This window comes from Eptatretus burgeri, chromosome 9 (genome assembly GCF_056783735.1).
Source record: "Eptatretus burgeri isolate ZD-2024b chromosome 9, Ebu_testis_v1, whole genome shotgun sequence".
Taxonomy (NCBI): Eukaryota; Metazoa; Chordata; class Myxini; order Myxiniformes; family Myxinidae; genus Eptatretus; species Eptatretus burgeri.
This window is the reverse complement of record NC_140969.1, coordinates 21,040,321-21,064,375: the sequence shown is the minus strand read 5'-3', so window position 1 is coordinate 21,064,375 and position 24,055 is coordinate 21,040,321. Positions and strand designations below refer to the sequence as shown.

At 44.0% G+C, this 24,055-nt stretch overlaps 1 protein-coding gene across 7 annotated transcripts in view; it reads left to right on the top strand.

Moving 5' to 3' along the window:
• The window catches only part of AASS (aminoadipate-semialdehyde synthase), a 162,699-nt gene that overhangs the window by 27,520 nt on the left and 111,124 nt on the right, over positions 1-24,055 (top strand). For all 7 annotated transcript variants that reach the window (XR_015061478.1, XR_015061477.1, XM_085894301.1 and 4 more), the window contains 4 exons: positions 6,659-6,835; positions 20,121-20,205; positions 21,111-21,178; positions 22,590-22,736. Coding sequence is in view for 5 of the 7 variants with exons in the window: in XM_085894301.1 (XP_085750427.1) it covers positions 6,659-6,835; positions 20,121-20,205; positions 21,111-21,178; positions 22,590-22,736 (477 nt within the window). In the remaining 2 variants the exon portion in view is untranslated. The remainder of the gene's footprint in view (positions 1-6,658; positions 6,836-20,120; positions 20,206-21,110; positions 21,179-22,589; positions 22,737-24,055) is intronic.

Sequence of the window (24,055 nt, the reverse complement as noted above, 5' to 3'; positions counted from 1 at the left end):
ATTGAGGAACAAATTAATTTCAATGGAATGTTATACATACTGTATTTTGAACACGTCCTGTGGTTTAGCAGTTCTTTCGCCCTGAAATTGGCAAAATGTACGGAACGTCATCCTGATTGCGAACACACACAGAGGATTAAAGTGATTATTTTAGTCTGTCCGGCAGTCAAACACAATTGAAAATAATTCCAACCTGGAAGCTCACTGTTTTTAAGGACGTCATAAATGGCACAAAGAACTAATGAAATGTGTTAAATAAGGTGGTGTAAAAGCCGATGCATCAACGGTGGTGAGCTTCCGAAAAAGTTTTTTTTCTAATTTTAAAGTCTTAATTTTATTTCAAATGAATTATATACTCGAACACTGTAGAACACAAACCGCCACTTTCAAAACCCTTCCCTTTATCAGTACTGCACTTCGAAAATTATTCACTATCTCATGCCTTGAGGACAGAGGAACTGCTTGAGTTTCTGTATTCAGACAAATATGGTGGCACTGAGTGCTGTTTTGCTCTCACTGTTGGGAAATATTGAGATTCAGACAAGGAAATATAGATCGTGCTTGGGAACGCAAAGCAAGAGTTGAAAGGACTCTTCCTGTGCAATTTTTTTTCTCAAGACTCGACAGGGTAAGGTGTTCTATAAGCTCTCTTTTTTTAAGTTTCTAGTTTTTTCTAGAGATCTAGAGATGCTTTCTAGTTTTCTTTCGTACTGTCGAAGAAATTAACATGTCCTCCTATACATTTGGTCATTTATTTAACAAATAAACATAAACAAATACAAACAACCAAATACATATGCGCATATGGAGAATTCCAGAGAAACAATACAGTCTTCCTCTAAATTCTAAAATACATGGAAATGTTGAGTTCTTTACATTGTGTTCAGTGAGATGAAGTATGTTTTTCTTCCCCATATGCTGGCACCACAGTTGACAGGTTGAGGTTTCTTGGAAGAGATTACTTTCATCTTTTGTGCAGCAATCAGCTTAATTTTGAAGGATTATAATATAACCAGATGTGTAAATTCTCTCCGGGCAAGAGAATGACATATTATATACAAAAATTATCATTGGTGTATTATTGTTCAATGTGTGGTGATTGTTATGACTCTCCACCCGGCCGAGTAAGATGACAGAGTCAGATGAGGATCCTCGAATTACACGTTTTATTTCCGAAGACCACACACATGCGGAATGTGACTCAGTGACCCTTCAGTCAGGCGCCTCTGAATCACATTGAGATTATGCTTCAAAACCATCATATATATAATCACACAAAAGCAGAACTGGGTGTGGACTAAAAGTGTGTGCTAAGGGCTAAAGAAATAAAGAAATAAATGTGGCAGTGGGCTTCTTTCCCCCCTCCCTCGGGGCCCTCGGGGAAGTTGAATCGGTCAGTTCTCAGATATGCAACCCAACAGTTTCCAAGCCGCCTACACAACTCTCAGATATGCAACCCAACAGATTATCTTGCAAACTAACGACTTTCCAAGCCTCCGACACTCCTACACTGGCACATGCTGATAACAAAGGCGAAACTCTAGTGATGACGAAGAATAGGAATGTGTGGGCAGCATACACTGAAGGAACAGTTCCACAGTTCCCTCCAAGGGCACGCTGCCGCAGAAAAAAGACAGGAAGGGTGATAAAAGCTGTCCAAAAACCAGTTGGGCACTGTCCAAAAAACAGTTGGGCGCTGTCCAAAAAACAGTTGGGCGCTGTCCAAAAACAGTTGGGCGCTGTCCAAAAACAGTTGGGCGCTGTCCAAAAACAGTTGGGCGCTGTCCAAAAACAGTTGGGCGCTGTCCAAAAACAGTTGGGCGCTGTCCAAAAACAGTTGGGCGCTGTCCAAAAACAGTTGGGCAACATGGAACATTTAAAGCAACATTTTAAAGCAAGGTTTGAATCCTGACAGCTGATTTATACACAACTATTGACTATTGATTAAATATTTGACTATGGCTCAAATATGACCACCTAGCGTATCATCATCATCATAACAGTTCCCTCCTTGGTCATATTTGACCATACCCAGCCATACCTGATACTCACCAACTGAGTGGACCCCTATTTGGTTCCTGTAGCAGCTACCCCTAGGCCCCCACGTCTGCCAAATGGGATTTATGAATGCCGTGGATAGCCGTCAACATTCTCCAAATGAGAAGTCCCCAACTGCCGATGGTTCAGGTTAGCTTCCATTACCTTTTGTCTTCCCCTTTTGTCCTGCCTACTGCCACATGTCTCCCGTTAAGCTGTAGTATACAAATGCTATGCTAAGTCCACACCATATTAACATGCAATACTGTTTTATGTTAGCAGCAGTTGTAATACTATTGTTTAATTAATTCTACATAAGCAAGTAGCAAAAGTAACACTCAAGGCATGGGTGTAAGCTCGTCCAGCACAGGAGTCACATCTTGCACTGGAAGGCAAAACAACACGCACTCTCTCTCCTGGGTTAGTTATCTGTTTTAACAAATAGGAATGGTTGTTGACCTTGGCCTAGGTCCACGTGTATGACATCTACCTGGGGTTCCCCCTGAAGGCCCTGGTCGTCTCCCTCCCCATTACTGGCCGAGTTGTCCTCAACAGAGAGTTCGCTGTTAATTATTATAATGGCCTGGGTGAGGGGTGACGCTGCGCAGCATTTCTTCAGACAAATGGAAATGAGAAGTTTGATTAGAAACACACGAAAAATTACCACTACGATGATTAAAAGCACTGACCCTATTAGGCGCAACAACCAACCTCCCCAGCCCTGGAAGATCGACTTCCACCACGCATAACCTTCCTCACGTTCCACTCGATTGCTAGTGAGAACTTCTACCACCTTTTTTAATCCGGGCCACCGCACGATTAGTTATGTCCTTCGGGCCGGAATCCAGATGCAACATTCTCCTTCAATCATCCCGCATACCCCTCCTTGTTCTGCCATAAGCATGTCTAGAGCTACTCTGTTCTGCATTACCATAGCGCGCATTGATACTAACATATCTGTTAATTCTGTATAGTAAGCCATGGTTACATTACCTAAATATTCCAAAACTTGTGAAAGCTCATCTATCCTAATGCTATTAATAGTAGTACCAGCATGTGGCATGAAAAGGCCAAATAGCCTTTTCCCACCAGGTGCCTTTGATAACCCCCAAGTGCGTTGATACACCGGGCCATCCCTCTGGATCCATCGTTCCTGACGCGCTGCGTCGGTACCGTGGTTGTGAGGTGGTGTGGTGAAAAGTGGTTTTGATCCTGCTGTCCGGAAATACTGAAGCGAAATAACAACTCCCTTCCCACCCTTTTGGAAGGAAGGGGTAAGCTTTGTCCCCGCAGACTAAGTGAATGCCTTTTGGCGGGATCATTCCGTTGTCATGATGTAAGGCTGCTTTTATTGTGAATATTACTTGCTCCTCCACCTGGGTGTCCGGGTTAACAGCGATGACTTCATGGTCAGTCGATTTCGGGAGGGGAAGTTGAATCTCACACTCTGACTTCCCCATGCTGTTTGCTCCCTGTCCTGTAAAACGGACCGCTCCCCTGGTGTTTTCTACCCATAGGGGAGATGGCACCACCACTACATTGGCACTCGGATTTTTCCCTGCATAGACCCGTTGTGTGTAACCATGGACTGAGGTCTTAGCTTCGAGTCCTTCCACTGGTCCGGTTATATGATTGAAGATGGTTAATGGTAGCACGAAAAGAGGAAGTCCGGTCACGAGGCTAGATGGTGGTTTAAGGCACACCCAGCACTCACTCCGGTTCTCAATGTTTGCTATCTCTGTGGTCAGGGCTACAAAGGTATTTGGGGGCCTTGTAGGTGGCCCCTGTCTGCGTACATAAAAGTGTATCCAATTACTCCGTGCTGTGTGGTTGCTCCATAGTTGCCCGAGCTCGAGCTGAACAACATCCAACTGGTCTTCTTCCCACCCAACACGACAGCCAATTGGCAACCAATGGATCAGGGAATCATAGAGAACCTCAAGCGCCACTACAAGAAGCTCCTGCTATGCCACCGGCTTGAGGCCATAGACGAGGGAAAGGAGTTCAAGTTCACGTTGCTCGATGCTCTACACGTCGCCCGGCGTGCTTGGGAGCAGGTCGGCAAGTCGACGATCAGGAACTGTTTCGCGAAGGCCAAGTTCATCAAAGAGGAGATCCAAACTGAGCCACAGGATGCGGAGCTGCCCGACATCTGGGAAGCTCTGCCTGCCGAGGAAAAGATGCACGAGAACGAGGAGATCGAGCTGTCTGACTTTCTCGAAGCCGACGAGCGCCTCGCGACTGGCGGGTATTTCACGCTGGAGGAGATTCTGTGCAGTGAGGAGCCGGTGGAAAGCGAAGATGACGAGGTAACTGTCGAGGAGGAAATCGTTCCGTTCGAGGAAGCCCAGCATGCTTGTAGCACCGTCCGGAAGTTCATGCAGCAGAGAAGCGGGAAGCCCGGTGTGATGCAAGCGTGCGATCGGCTAGACAACGAGATGCACGAGATCCGCCGAAAGAAGATGCGCCAGCCGACGATTCTTGAAAGCTTTGTGTGTCGTGAATTTCTCGCCATGCCATATGTTGGTGTGTGAACTCTGTTAGTGTGTGTATGTTCTCCATTCGCTTAGCTTATACAACAGTCGTGCCTTTTACTTGCTGGAATAAATTTTGTCTTAAGATTAACTACAGATGGGTAACTTGAGAAAATAAGGCCGTTTTTACAAAATCTCGTTACTATGCCACTCTCGCTACTATGCCACTTTTGCTCGGTCCCGACGGGTGGCATAGTAACGAGCTTTGACTGTATTGTGTACAGTTCTGGTCACCACAACTTAGGAAGGACATAGATGTAGATGCCATGGAGAAGGTTCAGCATAGGGCTACGTGATTGATTCCAAGCCTAGCTAGACTCAGATAATATGAGGAGCGGTTGAAGGAGACAGGACTTTATTCACTAGAAAGGAGGTGGTTGTGAGGAGATATTTTGAAGATGTTTAAGATAATGAAAGGTAGAGATAAAATAAGTGCAGATGAATTATTCAACAGAGAAGACAATGATAGAACCAGGGGCCATAGCCTGAGAGTAAAGAAGAGGAGAGTTAAGATGGTCGTAAGACAGGGGTCTTTTACTCAGAGAGTAGTTAATGCATGTAATGGTCTCCCTGGAAAGGTAATGGCAGCAGAAACAGTGGATACGTTTTAATTAGAATTAGATAGGTTCCTGGAAGTTATGGAGATAGAGGGGTATGGGGATGTTGGCAGGACTTTTCGGTAGTTAAACATGGATGGGTGATTTTGTGCATCGACACGGAGTGTGGTCTGTGGGGGTCTCGCCAAGGGGTGGTGTGTGGTTGATGTGTTTCTCACCCAAGAACCGCCTTCACCCCCACCCGCCTCCCCCCCCCCTCTAGAAAGAAAGACAAAAAACAACTCCAAAAAAGGAAAGTACAAATCTCAAAAAAAAAAAATAACGTAAAACAAAAACATTTTGCATTTTTCTTTTTTTAATATAAATTGGTCGGGTGTTGATGTGGCACAAGTATCGTGGGCCGATTGGGCTCCTCCTGCATCTAATTTCCTTGCGTGTAACTCCTACAGCTCCCACATACATTACCATCAACATCCGAACAATCCCCTAAGGCACACCCTTCTTCCTCAAACACCAATTCTCTTGGAATCCTTCTCTTGATCTGTCAATGCTCAGAACAGCTTCATATTTCCTTCCAGCATATTCTCCTGAATCTGTATCATCATGAAAATCACATCCACTGTTCCTATTCCTTGTATGAATCCATAGCTCATATCATTTATCTTCACAATCACCCTTAGCCTTGGGTCTACAATCCTCTCCAGTATCTTTATAGCATGCTCCATCAATTTGATCCCTCTGTAATTTCCAGTCAATGATGTCCCCTTTCTTTCTGAAATTCCGCCAATCATCCGGTATCTTCCCCTCACTCCATATTTTCTTAACCAACTCTACCAACCACTTAACTCCCTCAGTTTTTAGCGCCTTCACCAACTCAACCACAACCTCAGATGTTCTGCAGGTCTTCTCACTCTTTTCAATTTGTCAAGTGCTTTTCTAACCTCCTTCACGGGTCACTTCGTTTCCCATGCCTCTGTCGGGCTTCTGTCTCATTTTTCACATTTAGTAAACTTTCAGTGTACTCTTTCCACCTTTTCTTAATTTTCTCTTCTCCATGTAGTACCTGGCAAGCATCATCGTCATATTATCACTCCTTCATCACTCCGCATCAAATGTCTCCATCAAATCGAGGAGCCATTCACATCGTTGTTACTCTGGTGCTGGTACGTTGTTGAAGTAGAACAGACAGCATCATAAAACTACTCTGTTGTAAAACAACTACTGCATCTTCAAACAACCGCTCTGTCGTAAAACTGATCTTCACATGAAAAGCCACTCTGGTGCTACTCCGGAGCAGCACCGGTGCTGATGCGGACATTTCCTTCGAGAGCGAAGGGGATTTAACAACCATAGAAGACGGTAATGGACAGACCAACAGTGTTTTAGATTTGAACCAGTTTACAGGTTCATGCGGCAAGTTCTCAAACTGTATATCAAACCAGATAATCAAAAGTTAACCTAAATGCTAATTCTTTCCCTAAAGCTTCCTCGAGTGATGACTTTCTTTTTTTTTTATTTGTCACAATTTAGAAATATGAGAAAGCAGGAGCAGTTATCCAGGAAGACCTTTCTGATGCAAAATTGATCATGGGAGTGAAACGGCCTCCTGATGGAAGTTTGCTGCCAGGAAAGACGTATTCGTTCTTCTCACACACGATCAAGGCCCAAGAAAGTAACATGCTGCTGCTGGATGAGGCTCTTTCTAAGGCAAGGTGATGGGGTTGATACGAACACCATCCATAGATCTTATAAATGGGTTATAGGAGCTATATTATTACACTGAATGGTGTGTTTTGGATGAAGAGCTTTACCATTGCATAATTTCATTTAAATATTTATCAGATGGAAATGTGTTTGTATTAAAAGCATTGTTACGGTGTTAATAGAAGATATTCAAACAGGGTGTTTTTGGGGTCTATTTCCAAGGAACATGAGACATTCCTTCTGTTTTTGAGAACACACACCTGAAATTGCTTGCAATGAGGTGTATGAGAGAGTAAACCCAGGTAGTTTGCATGCAGCAACAGACAACCCAGCTGAAGCCTATCAATACATATTTAACCATACCGAATTAAAGCTGGTCAATTTATAGGTCTTGGTTCTTCCTTTTCATATATAGCTCAAGAAATCTTGATGAAGCTACACTTGGTGTTTTATTACTTTTTAAAATTGCATTCCAGAGTGATATTTGTATTGTCAAGTCTGTGAAAATTATTTCAATGAGATGCACTTAATTCTTTCCTAATTAAGTTTTTGAAGACATTTCATTGAGGACATGGACCCATAGGGTTCGCTTCTTGAAGCTAAAGTCTGGAGGCCAAAGGTTACATTTTGAAATGATCATTTAAACTGTCTGCGTGAGTACACGTGATTCCGCCAAAACGCACACACAAAGCACAATTTGTTTTCTGAAAAGCAATCCACTCACATCACCAGTAACTCTCACAATGCTTGGTGTCATTTATGGTTTATTGTGGCATACATACGTCAAAAGTCTTGCTCAATATAAAGGACGCGAAGTCATTTGGAGTGAGAATTCATTTCATGAGGACCCCCCCCCCACCCCCACTGTGGTTGGTTGTAGTGTAACCCATCCAAGATTCGACCTCTACAACATTTGTATTCCTTTTTAGGTCAGACCACACTTTTTTTCTACTTTGTCTTAGATTTTTCTGCTTCTTGCATCTGGCAGCTTGGCTGTCGAGTAGTTACCATTTTGTTTGGGCGCAGCTGTGCTGTTGAAGCTGTGCCCTGACACCAGTACAATGGTACTCATTTTCCCAACCTCAGAAGGATGACAGACTGAGTCAATCCCACTTGGTGTTAATTCAGTGGAAACGGGGCTCGAACTCAGGACCCTAAGATCCCAAGCCAGCCACCCTAGCTGCGAAGCCAACACCAGGTTTCTTATCTAAAATTGACGAGATAATGTGCAGGAGAAGGACGTTGGGAGACATCAGTGTAATTTTATTTTTAATTTTTTTTTTGTTAGCAGACATTGCTGGAAAATGGACAAATCAACGCAGTAAATGGGATGGATTGTAATTTGAGATCTCAGTCATGAGGAGCTGGGAGGGTGATGTGGAGGTGCACACACTTGCCTCTGAGCTGTCCAGCCTGATTTCTTAGCACAGCTACAAACTGTCATCTTTGTATCTCTCAGACATGGCAAGACATCAATGTGTATGCTGTCCCTTGGATGAACGTTAAACTTGGCGTTCCGTCTGCCAGCATTAATTTATGTACGTTAACTATCCCACAGCATCCTTCTTGAAGAGTAGGAGAGCTATTGCCGATAACATGAACAAATTACAAAATCCTACTCGAACCCACATCAGCAGCACAGCTGTGCTCTCAGCCAATGATGTGACTCACAGCCATGTGCTGCATGTGGAATAATAATAATAATAATAATAATAATAATAACTAGCCGAAACCCCGTCACAGACGGATTCCGTTCCATGAGCCCAATATGACAACTAGTGGCAGCTCTTGTAAGAGCCGGATCCCAGTCGATGTACTCCAAAGCCTTACCTAATGAGACCTACAAAACGTCCTTCTACACGACATTTTTGGTGTACACTACTCCTTGTGAAGAAGTCCCCTGATTTGTGCATGTGTCTACATTGACGTACAAACAACCGTGTCAAAACTTCTCAGGTCACAGTACCGAGAAAAACGTGACGCGACAGCGAGGAGGAGCACAAAATTGGTCCTTCGGTATTTATATATAGATTCTCCTTCCACTTTACTGTTCAAAGTTGAAAAATGTGCCCTCCGGTGGACGATTCCAGAAACTACACCATTTCCGTGTGATGATATTGATATATTTATATTTATTCCAATAACACTTTACTGTTCAAAGTTGAAAAATGTGCCCTCCGGTGGACGATTTCAGAAACTACACCGTTTCCGTGTGATGATATTGATACGAATTTGGGAATTCGATTGCACACAACATTCAGGTTCCTTTAGTCAGTTATGCCGATAAGTGCATGTTCCCTAGATAGTTCACCTTCCATTGTTTAATGGGAAGAAATCGATTAGATGCGCTGTGATTTAATCTAATAGTTTGAGAGCGATCCCAACACAATGGAGGTGCCCCTCCCCCTCTTCTGCGAAGAGGAAGAAGAACCCTCCCGTCCTGAATCACGGGACGTAAACAACTCCCTCCCACCCGCGGTTGTGCGGGCACGGGGGGATTAGTCACGCCGCGAGCGGGGGAAGGGCGGAGGAGAATAAGGAAGAGATCTTCAGTTGGTTTGGGTGGTTGTTCAGTCGAGCTTCGGCTTCTGCTTGGCTCGGGTTAGGATTGAGGCTTTTTGTAAGCTTTTTGCTTCGGCTTGGCTTTTAGCAGGCCTATGGGTTCTGCTTGGCGAGGGTTGAGACTTTTGGTTCAGTAAGCTTCGGTTCTGCTTGGCGAGGTGGAGGCTTTTTGGAGAGCTTTTTGCTTTGGCTTGGCTTTTCAGCAGGCCTTTGGGTTCTGCTTGGCTCTGTTCGCTTTTTGGGCTCTGGCTTGGTTCGTCGAAGAGAGTGGCTTTGTTTATCGGAAGAGAGTTTAGCTGGTTGCTCGGCTGGCTCTTCTTGGTTTGTAGAGCTCTTTGTTCTCCGCTTGGTTCCTGGCTTGGTGCGACTCATCGGCATCATCTTGGTGGTTCTTCGAGATAGCGACGCATCGACGGGAAGGATCGGCGCCTCGTCTCACCAGCACGTGTTCGGAAGCGCGAGAGGATTCGCTGGAGCTCGGGAAAGATCACGGCTCACGGCGATTGGATCCAGCTCGCTCTCGCTGGAGCCGGGGTCCGAACAGCTTGAAGACCACACGAGGTGGAGAGGTTCGAAATAGGTTCTGGGTTTCAGCTCATCTGTCCTCCGAGCTGGAGTGCGTTTTAACGGCATCAGCCACCATTTCTTGTGTGTGTGTGTGTGTGTGTGTGTGTGTGTGTGTGTGTGTGTGTGTGTGTGTGTGTGTGTGTGTGTGTGTGTGTGTGTGTGTGTGTGTGTGTGCGCGTGCGTGCGTACGTGTGTCCGTGGGCCCGTCTCATAAGTAGGAAACTGTTAAGTGCCTGTGTTGTATTTGCTTCACATTGGAATAGAACTCGGCTGTAGGATTTTTTGCTTGTGTCTTTTTTCCCCATCCCCCCCATTCATTGCATTGCCTGTGTTCAAATAAATGTCCCCATTGTTAAATGTCACCTGCTCGTTGCGTCCCTTCCTCTCATTGACTGCCATGGAGCGTTCGGAATGTTAGCTGGTTTTTAACACCGATAGGATAATCGGGTCTGACGGAACGTGGCGATATATAACCGCTCAGCAATCGCATACGAAACGAGCTGCGTAAAGCGGCTCGTTTTCGTGCAGGTCCCGTTGAGGTGTAGATCCCCAGCATTTCTGTCTGCGCGAATAATTAGGTATATCGATAATTCGGCGACTGACCCTGCAGCGCATGGACAGAAGAGTTGGCTGATCTATGGTGTTATAAAAACACCTGTAGCTGGGTTTCGGCAATGATCCGGGAGTTACGACTGGATTGCTCGCTCGTTCGGTGGGCACGTGTGGCCGCAATTGGGCTGAGGCGGTCGTCCGCATGCCGAACGGGCGAGAATCGTCAACAATATATTTATATTTATTCTCCTTACACTTTACTGTTCAAAGTTGAAAAATGTGCCCTCCGGTGGACTATTTCAGGAACAACACCGTTTCCGTGTGATGATATTGATATATTTATATTTATTCCAATAACACTTTACTGTTCAAAGTTGAAAAATGTGCCCTCCGGTTCACGATTTCAGGAACTACACCGTTTCCGTGTGATGATATTGATATATTTATATTTATTTATTCTGCTTCAGAGTTGAAGGTTGACTATTGCCACTATGTGCGATGCACTCTTACAGGTACGAAGTTTCTTTCAGTCCAGGTCACAGTACCGAGAAAAATGTGACGCGACTGCGAGGAGGAGCACAAAATTGGTCCTTCAGTATTAATATATAGATAATAATAAGAATCGAGCTTAGTGCTCAAACAACCAAGCCAACCTGATTGTTGTCATCAAAATTGTTTGATTATACAAAGTTAATATCCTCTACACCCTGATTTAAAGCATGTAGAGGATATTAAGTGATTATCATGCACTATATAAACTGAGCATTATTATTATTATTATTATTATTATTATTAGTAGTAGTATAGGCTTCCAAGGTGACTTGGAAGACCTTTCTTTATTGTTTGTATTATTATTATTATTATTATTATTATTATTCTCAGATTTTTTTGTAAGCCCGATCTTGGAAACCATCATACCGATGATGCTCAAACTTCATTGCAACTTATTAAAAAGGACATGATCTAATGCATATTGCAAAATGGTTCTAATTGGTCAAATAGTTTTGGGTTGAAGGAAAAACTTCAAAAATGTTTTCTGAAACTGCTGAACAGATCGATGTGAAATTTTCAACATCACATCAACGACCCAAGTGGGAAATTTTGTTGACGATGATGCAATCAGTCACACGGTTTGGCAGACATGTTGGATTGAAATTGAAAAAATAGATATTCCCTTCTCTGAAACCACTTAACTGAATGATATGAAACATTACACATGTTATATCGACTATCCGTGTGGAATTTTTTTTGACAATGATGATGTCATCCGTCATGTAATTTGGCAGCTTTATTGGATTGAAGAAAAGCTTTAAAAAATCTTCTCTGAAACCGCTAAACAAATTGATGCAAAACTTTAAATATATGATCGTGGATGGATGGGCAAAAGTTTGGAAACTATGATGTCATCAGTCACGTGCTTTAGCAGCCATATGGGATTAATTTTTTTTAATTTAATCTCCTCCAAAACCGCTTAACCGATCGATACAAAACTTTAAATTTATGATGACATACCCATGGGGAAAAAAGTGTTGAAAACAATGATGTCATCAGTCTCGTGATGTAGTAGCCATATTGGATTAAAAAATAAACCTTTAAAAATCTTATTTTCTGATCGATACGAAACTTTGCAGATGAGATCTGACTATGCATGACTATGCAACTTTGCAGACTATGCATGAGGAAAATTTGTTGATAATGATGACATCATCAGTCATGTAGTTTGACAGCCATGTTTGATTTAAGGAAAAAATTTAAATTCTCTGCAATCACCAAACCGATTGATATGAAACTTCAAACATATAATTGAGTTCCCATTGTAATAAAACATACCAAATTTATGTATAAATACAACTTAAGCTCAATCAATAACACCAAAATTAATGACCTGGCAGGTAGCCAATCATCACTGCTCACAGTTCTACTTGATGTTATTATTATTATTGGGGTACCATTAGCCATACAGGCTGTGGTACCTTATTGTTTCTGTTCAAATTATTATTATTATTCGTATTATTATTATTACTACCACAAGGGACATTGAATGGTTTCATTGTAAAATATGTAGAAAATAATTGCAGCCGATGTTTTCAAATCTTGTCCTACTACTCTTGCTTCTCCTCTGTCTCGGCTCTTCACAGTGTCCTTCATGTTTGGTTGCTTCCCGTTGGCCTGGAAGGTAGTTAACATCACTCCTGCCCACAAGAAGGGTTCAAAAACCGATGCTATCAACTGCAGTCCACAGACCAGAAATCTTACTTTAAATTACAGTGTTGTATATTCATAGTTCTGGACTTCATCATTGTTGCTTACGTTGTCATTCCTCTTTTCAAACCACCTGATATTCGACCATTCATTTGGATTCCATCCCAGTCAAACTCTGGACATACTGCTGCTCCTCTCTCAGCAATAGTTGGAGGTCCAAAGCATTAAACAAGAGGTGAGGACCATCTCACTGGACACCTTGGGAATTTGATGGTCTGGCATTTTGCTCTGCTTGCCAAGCTTGCTGCATGCGGCATACAGGGACGCCTTTACACTGGCTTTCTGACTTCATTCAAACAGTCAAATCAACATAATCTTTTCCTCCCCTCTTTAAGTGAAGGCTCGAGTGCCCCCAAGGCAGTCTTGGTCCAAGTCTTATTCCTCATCTCCATAAATTAACTTTCTTATTCTCAGGCAATCCCTCGTTTCCTTTTTGCAGATGTCACATTGTGTCCCACTGGCAGACAGACACAGACAGCAGCTGCATCACTCTTTGCTGATCTGGAATTGATTAGATGCTGGTCTGAAGAATGCAATGTGTATCTATCAATGCTGGCATATATCGCAGTCTCACGCTGTAACTCTAAAAGGATTATCAAACAAATCTACCTATCTACTTCCATGATTGACAACTGTAAGAGATTCAGCCTCTTGAAATTTGAGACCTCACTGTAAGCCATGGCTTCTCCTAGGCCGACCATGTACCGGAGTTGACCATAAAAGCTGGCTGCAGACTGATAACCCTCCCTCATTGCCAGTCATTCCTTGAAAAATCAAAACGAGTCACTGCCTTCAAGGCCTTTTTCAATAGCTCAACGGAGTATTGCTCTCTTATGAGCTGGTGCCTCAGTATCACATCTGTCTCTCTTGGATTATTTGGAATCTAAAGCTGTCAACATTATTGGTATATCCAGTGATCAGGCTGAAGCACAAGGCATGTTATTCTCACATTATAGAGTGTACAGAGGTCTTTATTTCCACCTCTCCTCTGGTTTGGCTCCATCTGTTCTCTCAACTTTCTAATCCTCCTCAGTTACTCCAGGATACACGCACTCTTCAATTTACCTAGTGTTGGTTAAAAGTAAAAAAAGAAAAAAAATACAGGCTTTCCACCCACCCCCACTCCTTTGCTCCTCTGCTCTCCCATTTGTGGAACTGCCTTCCAGTGACGTTTCAATTGCACTCTTCCCTCCACAGCTTCAAGCAAGCGGTGCACCAATCTTATGTCTTACCCCATCTCTATTCACGATCCTTTATACCCCTGTGAACCCTCTTGTAACCCAACCCTTTTACTTGCAGGTTACTGCAATTCCTTCCTTCCTCTCTCTCTCTCTTTCTCTCCCCCTTTTCTGTTTGTTCATTCTCTCGTTTATGTCCAACTATTGCTCCACTGTCACTGCTCTGCCTTTTTACCCTTTGTCACCAAACTCTTCCATGAGCTAGCAGAGCACATCTTTCCAGCACCGTGTTGTGCAGAAGCTTGAGTTCTTCCAGCAGCTCATTAGGTTCCAGATTGCTTGAATTAGAATCAGTGAGCAGGATATGTAGGTTGGTTACAGCTTTTTTTTCTCGAAGATCATGGTCGCTCAAAGCTTTTGTGGCTGTGATGTTGAATAGAGAGTTGAATGGGTGTATGATGCAGCACAACTGTTTGAATCTACTGTCTAGTGTGGACAGTCGAACATCAATAACCCTGGAGAAAAATTAAACTTTGAATTTTAACTGTGAGTCTGAAACCGGTTCATCTACAGACTCGTATGAAAAGTACAGGTTTTTTTTGCTGTGCACATGGATTCACTCGAACTTACAGCACCTTCTCCGGCAAGCGGAACTACTCCGAGGCTTAATCGCAGTTTCGGCCATGTTATTACCCTCGCCAGAGGAGAGGATATTTGCATTTGGATCCGTTTGTTTCTTTCTGTGTGTCTGCACATAATGTGCTCACATGGGCCATAAATGCCACCTAGTGGTAGCCAGTATATCACATAATGTTATTTCAACTCAGTACCTCGAGAAAGTATTTACAATTAGGAGAGGAGATTGGGACCATACTCTGTGCAGAGCGTTGGTACTGCTTAAGCAGCCTCCTTGGCTATTGGGCACAATCCTGGAGGGGTCGCCACTCCGACACAGTATACCAGCATGCTGGCACTCATTTTGCCGACCTCGGAAGGATGACAGGCAGAGTTAACCCCACCTGGTATTAATTCAACAGCTGAGCAGGATTTGAACTCAGGACCAGATGATCCAAAGCCTGCCACCCTAACCATTAAGGCAACACCAGGCATATATGTGCAATTGAAATGTGAGTAAATCTACAAAGTACGGGCTATAAAGCCACCCAAAACAAGTCCTGGCGAGGATTTGCAATCGTTGTTTGCTCTTTCTAGTTGCAAATGTGTCTAATGTACGACTGGATTTTCAAGAAGCTTTGAAAAAATTGCAAGCTAATGTGGGGGCCCTTTTGTTTGGGTTGGGGGGGGGTAGTGGCCACAGGATTTTCAGGGGCCTAACGGAAGCCCAGTTGCGTGAAACTATGGATAGGTAGTGTTTCATGAAATCATGTAAGGGTTTGATGAAATTTTTGTTTTTTAAGAGAACTTCCTGTGATTGATCATTGACATAAACTTCATCAAAATTGTAGTAATACCAGCAGACCCGACCCGTCACTTCTCTAATGGACCAACTTGTTGTCCTGTTTGCCAAAAAAATTGGGCAAAAAGGAGAAAAATGGGAAGACAAATTTACCCATGCATGGAGTGCTTTAACCTCTCCCCCTCATCCACCCCTGTCCCTGTCCTCACATCCCGCTCCCTCCTCCTTTTCCCCCGTTCGTCCTGATGTCTCTTCCTGCTGGAAATGTTTCATACCTCACACATGATGACAGGCTTTGACAGTTCCCTCCAAATTAGGGGGGGGGAAGGAAGGCAAGCAAATTTACTCGTGCGAAGAGTACGTTAACCTCGGTGTTGCCCAGGTAAAAAAGGAAATTGTAATACCCCCTGCCATCACCACCAGGTGGTGCTACACGGTACACATTTACATCGAGAATTTTTGTCAACCTTCCTTCCCGATACCCGTGACTACAGATGAAACCAAGTAGCCCATATTGAACATGAGGTTGAACTTAGTCCATGTGCCAAGTTTGGTGGCATTTGGCCCAGTAGTTTTATCATTATTGGTGTTAGACTGACTCACACAGAAAACGACATTTATTTTTTTAGATTAAGATTATCGTAAATTTATGCACCCCTATCCTCCCCCCTGCCCCCACCCCCTGCCACTTTGCCCTCTCAACACCCCTGCATGAGGTCGCACCGATGTTACAACACCCCTAGCTGATGTTACAACCCCTCCCCCCCATACAAAGTTGTATTTGTACCCCGAGTTTGGAGTTTGTAACTTAAAAGGTGTGTGTGTGTGTGTGTGTGTGTGTGTGTGTGTGTGTGTGTGTGTGTGTGTGTGTGTGTGTGTGTGTGTGTGTGTGTGTGTGACAGAGACAGAGACAGAGACAGAGAAAAAAAATGATATATACAGTCGATATATATTGTTGTGGGGCCGAGTTTCGGTGGTGATAAACGACCACTATGTGGAGTAGAGGAGTCCTCTCCCACCAAACACCCGGAATTTAGGCCATGACTCGGACAACTCCGAAAGGTCACAGGTCACTGAGAGGACCTTGGTCGCCAATATTTTGACGGCGTGAGGTAGGGTCCACTTGTCTAACTCCAATTTACCTACGTACTCACGCCGTCCAACTACCGGGGAAACCACACCCTCGGCCGACTTTGTCCGAATTGAGTCACTATCACCGACTCAGATCCGGCGTAACCGAGCGAGAGTTACCAAAGCCGCGCCGGACCAAATGAACAATTTATCAGTCTGAACGGCCTCACCAATTCTCAATACGCACCATGCTAGGCCAATGGAGGAAAGCACAGTAAACGAGCTGAAACATTTCACAAATGGATATTTATTTACAATAAGCAGGGAGGGGAACACAGAAGAGCAGAGTTATCCGACTATAAGAAATGAAATGCAAATAATGTACAAGGCACTTAACAGTTGCTACTTAAAGACGGGCACGCACGCACGCACGCACGCACGCACGCACGCACACACACACACTCCAATGGTCTTTATTGAAGTCTTCCAGCTCGAGGACAGGGAGCTGGAGACCAGAGCCTGCGCTTGGACCTGTCCACCTCGTGTGGTCTTCGACGATCCGGCTCGGCGGGACTCGAACCCGCAACACGCCACCGCTCCAAGCACCGGGCACCGCGCTCTCCAACCGGCCCCGCACATATTGATCACGGCCAAGGAGAAGATCAGAGGCGACGATGATCCAGCTCGGTGGGACTCTAACCCGCAACAGGATGATGATGACCACCACGACCCTAAGACGACAACCAAGTGACAACCAAAATGACCCACTAACCAACCTCGATCCTTTTACCACCACCACTACCCAGCCTGGTGTTTCTTGTATTCCCTTCTTGTCCGGGGTGCGAAAATCTTCCTCTGAGGAGATCTCCACCCTCATTGGCCAGCGTGTCATGAGAAAATCTCCCTCTGAGGTGACCTCCACCCTCATTGGCCGGCGTGTCATGAGAAAATCTTCCTCTGAGGAGACCTCCACCCTCATTGGCCGGCGTGTCATGAGAAAATCTTCCTCTGAGGAGATCTCCACCCTCATTGGCCGGAATGTCATGAGAAAATCTCCCTCTGAAGAGACCTCCACCCTCATTGGCCGGCATGTCATCAGAAAATCTCCCTCTGAGGGGACCTCCATCCTCATTGGCCAGTGTGTCATGATAAAGTCGTCCTCTGAGGAGACCTCCACCCTCATTGGCCGGCGTGTCATGAGAAAATTGCCCTCTGAGGCAGCCTCCACCCTCATTGGCCAGTGTGTCATGATAAAGTCGTCCTCTGAGGAGACCTCCACCCTCATTGGCCAGTGTGTCATGATAAAGTCGTCCTCTGAGGAGACCTCCACCCTCATTGGCCGGCGTGTCATCAGAAAATCTCCCTCTGAGGGGACCTCCACCCTCATTGGCCAGTGTGTCATGATAAAGTCGTCCTCTGAGGAGACCTCCACCCTCATTGGCCGGCGTGTCATGAGAAAATCCTCTCTGAGGCGGCCTCCACCCTCATTGGCCAGTGTGTCATGATAAAGTCGTCCTCTGAGGAGACCTCCACCCTCATTGGCCGGCGTGTCATCAGAAAATCTCCCTCTGAGGGGACCTCCACCCTCATTGGCCAGTGTGTCGTGAGAAAATCTCCCTCTCAGGCAGCCTCCACCCTCATTGGCCAGTGTGTCGTGAGAAAATCGCCCTCTGAGGTGACCTCCACCCTCATTGGCCAGCGTGTCATGAGAAAATCTTCCTCTGAGGAGACCTCCACCCTCATTGGCCAGCGTGTCATGAGAAAATCTCCCTCTGAGGCAGCCTCCATCCTCATTGGCAGGAGTGTTGTGAGAAAATTGCCCTCTGAGGCAGCCTCCACCCTCATTGACCAGTGTGTCATGATAAAATCGTCCTCTGAGGAGACCTCCACCCTCATTGGCCGGCGTGTCATGAGAAAATCTCCCTCTGAGGAGATCTCCACCCTCATTGGCCGGCGTGTCATGAGAAAATCTCCCTCTGAGGAGATCTCCACCCTCATTGGCCGGCGTGTCATGAGAAAATCTTCCTCTGAGGAGATCTCCACCCTCATTGGCCGGCGTGTCGTGAGAAAATCTTCCTCTGAGGAGATCTCCACCCTCATTGGCCGGCGTGTCGTGAGAAAATCTTCCTCTGAGGCCTGATTGGACAAGGGGCACGCCCCTGCCTTCCTGGGCGGAGTCCCGGTCTGAGGCGACGGAAATCGCCACTCACGTACGTGATCGAACGCACGTAGGCAATGGGGTCGGTTTGTGAAGCGAGGTGAAGGCGTGTTGTCGTAAACGAATCTCCGCAGCGCACACACGTAATTCCCGTAAGACACAGGTAGGGGGTCCTAACTATAAACACACACTTACCGATATAACTGTTCTCTCGGGACCGCTGTCTGTCTGTGTGCACAATACTTCCAGATTCGTCACAATATATTCACGAAGAAGATAATACATGTATCATTTCATCAAACTGCATTCCCCGTGAGGCATGAAAGAAAATACATCCTGTTGAGCATCGACCATTCCAACCAAGTAAAGGAGCTACACCGAAGGTTCGACTTGGTGAAGACATTTTGGTGAAGGTGAAGGTGAAGCCTTTAAAGTTTAAATTCTCAATGTGTGTTTTTATGTCTCTGCATCCGATAGCTAGAGGCGTGATATTGTTGGGTTATCCATGGGGCTGTCCATGCCCGTTTACCCGTGCATGTTTTTTTGTGTTTTGCTGCACAGAAGTTCCTTGTGTGTCTTTGTGTAAACGTGTGGAATTTCTTGAATGTGGGAAAACTATCAATGTGGGGGATTACGGTGACACGTGGTGAAGTTAACGAAGCAATATCCAGACGACAGCCATCTTTTCTGTCTCAGGCCATGACCTTGCTGCATGATGATGATGATGATGATGATGATTATTATTATTTCGCATGGAGCCTGTGGCTGCTGGTTGCATCATTGCTTGTAGTATGCGTGTGCCAATGATGCAGTGCCAATGCAGTTTCCAATAAGCTGACACTCATTTTGTCGACCTTGGAAGAATGACCGGCTGAGTCAACCCACCTGGTGTTATTTAACGGAAGACAGGGGCTCGAACTCAAGACCCTCTACTAAGACCTTAAGCCACCACCAGGTTCACTGCATGATAATGCTGACCCTCACGTGGCAAATCTTTGGACCACACAAATGACCATGTTGCGAAGTCCGAGTCACCTCCCATACAGTCTCGACTAAACACCTTGATATTGTAATCTCTTTGGAACACACAAATTACTTCTGGATGGCATTAAATTTATGAATGATGAAGACATCAAAATAAGTCCTGAAATGATTGCATCACACTCCCAAATATGTCTGTCTACACAAATGGCATCAGAATGTGCGACCAGTACGACGGGCCAACAATGTATATGTAACAGGGGAATACCTTGAGAAATAGGTGATGTTTCATCAACCTGCCAATTTTACAACAAACCTTTATTTTTAGAATATGGAGAAAACTAATTAATAGAATGTTTGTTTTTTTTTGTTGTTTTTTGTTTTCTTTTAGCTGTTGTTTTCGTCAACTTTAGTTTGGGTACAAAGCAGATCGCCTTTGCATTTTGAGATGATTGATCCAGTTATTATAACTCGAATTGTTTTAGTTTATTGGCTCGATTTAAAATATGATGTATTCACTTGGCATGAATATCCCTGCAGGGGGTAAGACTTCTGGACTACGAGGCCATGGTGAACGAGGAAGGTCAGCGAGTCGTTGCATTTGGAAAGTGGGCAGGAATAGCAGGTACTGGCTTGGTTACGTGTTTCATCACATGGCTGTCATTGCCACGGTATCTTGGATCATTGGCATGCATTACTGAAGCATCTGAACTTGAGACAAATCTCGCGAAATTCACAATGTGAAGTTTAAATTCTTCTGAACCCATCACCATTGAGATATACAAGTATGACTCACTTGATTACTTTATAAAATGTTTGCATATCTGTCAAGTCTTGTGACACACACAACTCTGAAATGTCTACTCAAAAACTTTGGGGTCTGATGAACGAGCTGGACGATGAAACTTGCATGCATCCATCAGAAAATGCACCAAAAACCCAAACGACAAAGAGAGTTCATGGAATACCTTACTTCATGTTGTCCTGAAAAATGAGGACATTCTTCTTCGTTCATATGTCGCACAAGACTGTGGGTGGCATCATTGACGGAGGGTTTGGCTGTGCAGTTGATGCAGTGCCCTCTACTGGTTAGGGCAGGAATTTGTAACTTGTTCATGGTGCTGGCGATAGCGTGCCTACTCTTTATGAAGGACAGGATGGGATCTTTAATGTCCATCGACCAATGCCTGCAGCTGGGACGTCCGTTTAACGTCAATATTAACGTTTAACGTCAAGGGACGGCACACACATTGATGAATTGCCCTGCCTGCGAAACACTGGGCCGAGAGTTTATAGCTGGGCTAAGATTTGAACCCCATGCTAGATGGATCAGAGATGAGTGTGCATACCTCTAGGCTATCTTGCCAGCTCATGATGATGTCCATCGACTATACTAAGGATTAAAAGCCATTGTTGATGAGATATATATTACAACCTTGGATTGGTTGAGAAGGAGTCTGTCACTTCATGCCTGTGTGCCAGGAAATTAGCTTGATCGAACTTTATTTAATTATAAATTATTTTCCCCAGGAATGATTGATATATTACATGGCCTGGGCATACGCCTACTGGAGCTCGGATTCAATACCCCCTTTGTGGTAATGCCTCCACTTCTCTCACCTTGCACCTTGCATCTGTAGTCTCTATACTTCTCAGCATACTGCTCCGAAGATAACTAAATCAATGCCAGAGTGTAACTCTAAGAGCTGCCATTAAACCACTTTCTCACAATGTTATTTCTCATGCCTCTTAGTTCTGTTTCATTGTTCATGTTGTGTTTATAAACAAATGAAACCATAAATATTGCATATTTGAACATACATTGTGAGTTTTATATTTGCTGTCCTCCTCAGTTGAGACGATTAAAACCTCAAGTAAAACTAAATCAGTAACTTGTAATAAAATTGATGGGCCAGAGGCAGTCCGACTGTTATCAAAACATACTTGTCAATGTTTTCAGTTTTTAGAACACTTACCATTTTCTGAATTTCTGCTTCTAGCAAAAGTATTTTTTAAACATTACACGAAGTGTCCAGATTTTAAAACAAAATTAACTAGAACGGCACTCGGTAGAGTGCATATACCTTTGCCAGGCTGAACAGTTTACGTTTTGGATCCCACTGATAGGCTGAATCATGGATAATCGGCTTGTTCTTGTCACCTCACCAACTCAACCACCTAGTTTTGTTATAACTCGTCCACAACTTTTTGAAATATCATGTTATACATATTTTTGGTCCCATCTCTCAATGGTGAAAAATCACTTTTTAAATTTTTTTTAATTTGTCGTATCCGGATTCGGATCTTCACCAAAATCGAATCAATTAGTCCTTCTCACACACCCAACCTCTCCACCAAGTTTTGTCTGAATCCATTAATAATGTTTTCAGATATCTGGCAACATATAGTTTGGCCCTTTCTCTCAATGGTGAAGAATCGCATTCTCGGATCTGGATCTGGATCCAGATCTTCATCAAAATCTAATCAATTAGTCCTTCTCACACACCCAACCTGTCCACCAAATTTCATCTGAATCCGTCAATAATGTTTTCAGATATCCAGCGATTATATAGTTTTTGGCCCAATCTCTCAATGGTGAAGAATCACGTTCTCGGATCCGGATCTTCATCAAAATCTAATCAACTCGTCCTTATCCACACCCAACCTGTCCACCAAATTTCGTCGGAATCTCTCAATAACTTTTTGAGATATCCTATTCACAGGCAAACAGACAGATAGACAGGGGTGAAAACATAACCTCTGTCCAACTTCGGTGGCAGAGGTAAATATAATACCATTGCGGCTAAAGCTCTAAAATAATTCGGCAAATCTTTCTGCAACGGATCCAAAAAATCAGGGCTTTCACTTGCTCAGCTCGCAAATATATATGGCCATAGTATAATCATGATATATTGGAAGGATGGTGGCAGCAGCTCTGATTGCATGTTTATATTTTAAAGTACACACAACAAAACCCCTGAGTGACGAGAGGTCGTGGTGTGTGCACAGCACATGTCAATGGCACACAACTACCGAACATTTGATCAGGCCGTTTTGGCTTTGCGTGATGTCGGCTATGAAATTGCCTTGGGACATCTTCCAGCTGAGCTTGGCCCTTTGACCTTCGTTTTCTCTGGGACCGGTAATGTATCACAGGTGTGTGGAAGTGTTATTGCTGTTGAATTGTTTGGTATTACTTTTGGTTTTGATGACATTTTCGTACCTTTTTATTATTTGGTGTTTGGTAGAAATATGGTGTTCAATATCCCATTGATTTCATTTGAGATGGTCATCTAGCACATCTACAATTGAATAAAATTGATTTAAAATTGTCCGACAGGATGGTGGAGACGTAACATACTTGTGTTCGAGCCATCGAGTCTGGGTTTGATTCTCTAGGTTGGAATGGTATGCCATTGTGTCTTTTACGAGGAGTCGGTGAGTAATTGCTAGCACCTTGGCCCAAAATTCCAAATTGCAGCCTTGACTGACTGCTGGGAAGGCAATGACAAACCACCTGTCATAATCCTTGCCATGACATTGCTTCAGTAGCACCTTGTACTCTACAGACTGGAATGAGTCGACTGAGATATCACAGCAGACATGAGAAGCAGATGCAACAATGTCGAGCAATACAGTTGAAGAAAAGCTCATAGAAGAAAAAGTTTGGAAAGTATGCTCACCTGAGAGCAACCATGCCCTTAAAGGAGTCTCCATATGCCCTTCCCCTTAAAAAGAGTGTTCCAAGGAGATCAATAGTGAGTGCATCCTCTTCAACTTCAGATGTAACAGGTGCCTGCTGTCTACAGCTCCTGCTGAAACATAAAGTCTGGTTGCAATCTGCTGCATGGAGTAGCCTTCACTATTTAAGTTTTTGACTTCTATATGCTTGTTTCATGATAGTTCCTTTCCAGGAGCTGTAGTATTGACCACACAAGAATGAGATCACTACTTGTACGTTTACAGTCCTTCCACCGGTGTGGCACTTTATGATTGCTTGCATGATTGCCAATCGCAGTGTACTATATCAGCACATGACTGTACTATGGAGCATTGCATTTTTACTTCACCTGGAACGTTGTTCCTGGGAGCTGATGTGATGGTGTGCCATCTGTCTGTCCGTCCATAAACACTTGCAACTTCTTCTCTGAAACAACACACATGGTTTTGATGAAACTTCACCACAACCTTTATCACCCATGATGTACCAAAGTTTGTTCACTGCATGAAAAAAAAACAATCCAAAGGTATTTACTTTCTTCTCCGTTACATATTCTGTGGGTCATCCACACACCTACCAGTGGTTCCCTGGTTTTCTTATCCAGCCGCTTCCAGGTGAGCATCCAGGGGTATTGCCCCTATTTTTACACATGATATTCCATCACGTGTTATTTCATTTTTATACTATTTAACTCGTTAAAGGAAATCCTGATATACTGACTCCCAAAAAGCCGTTTTTGGCTATGTAAGTGGAA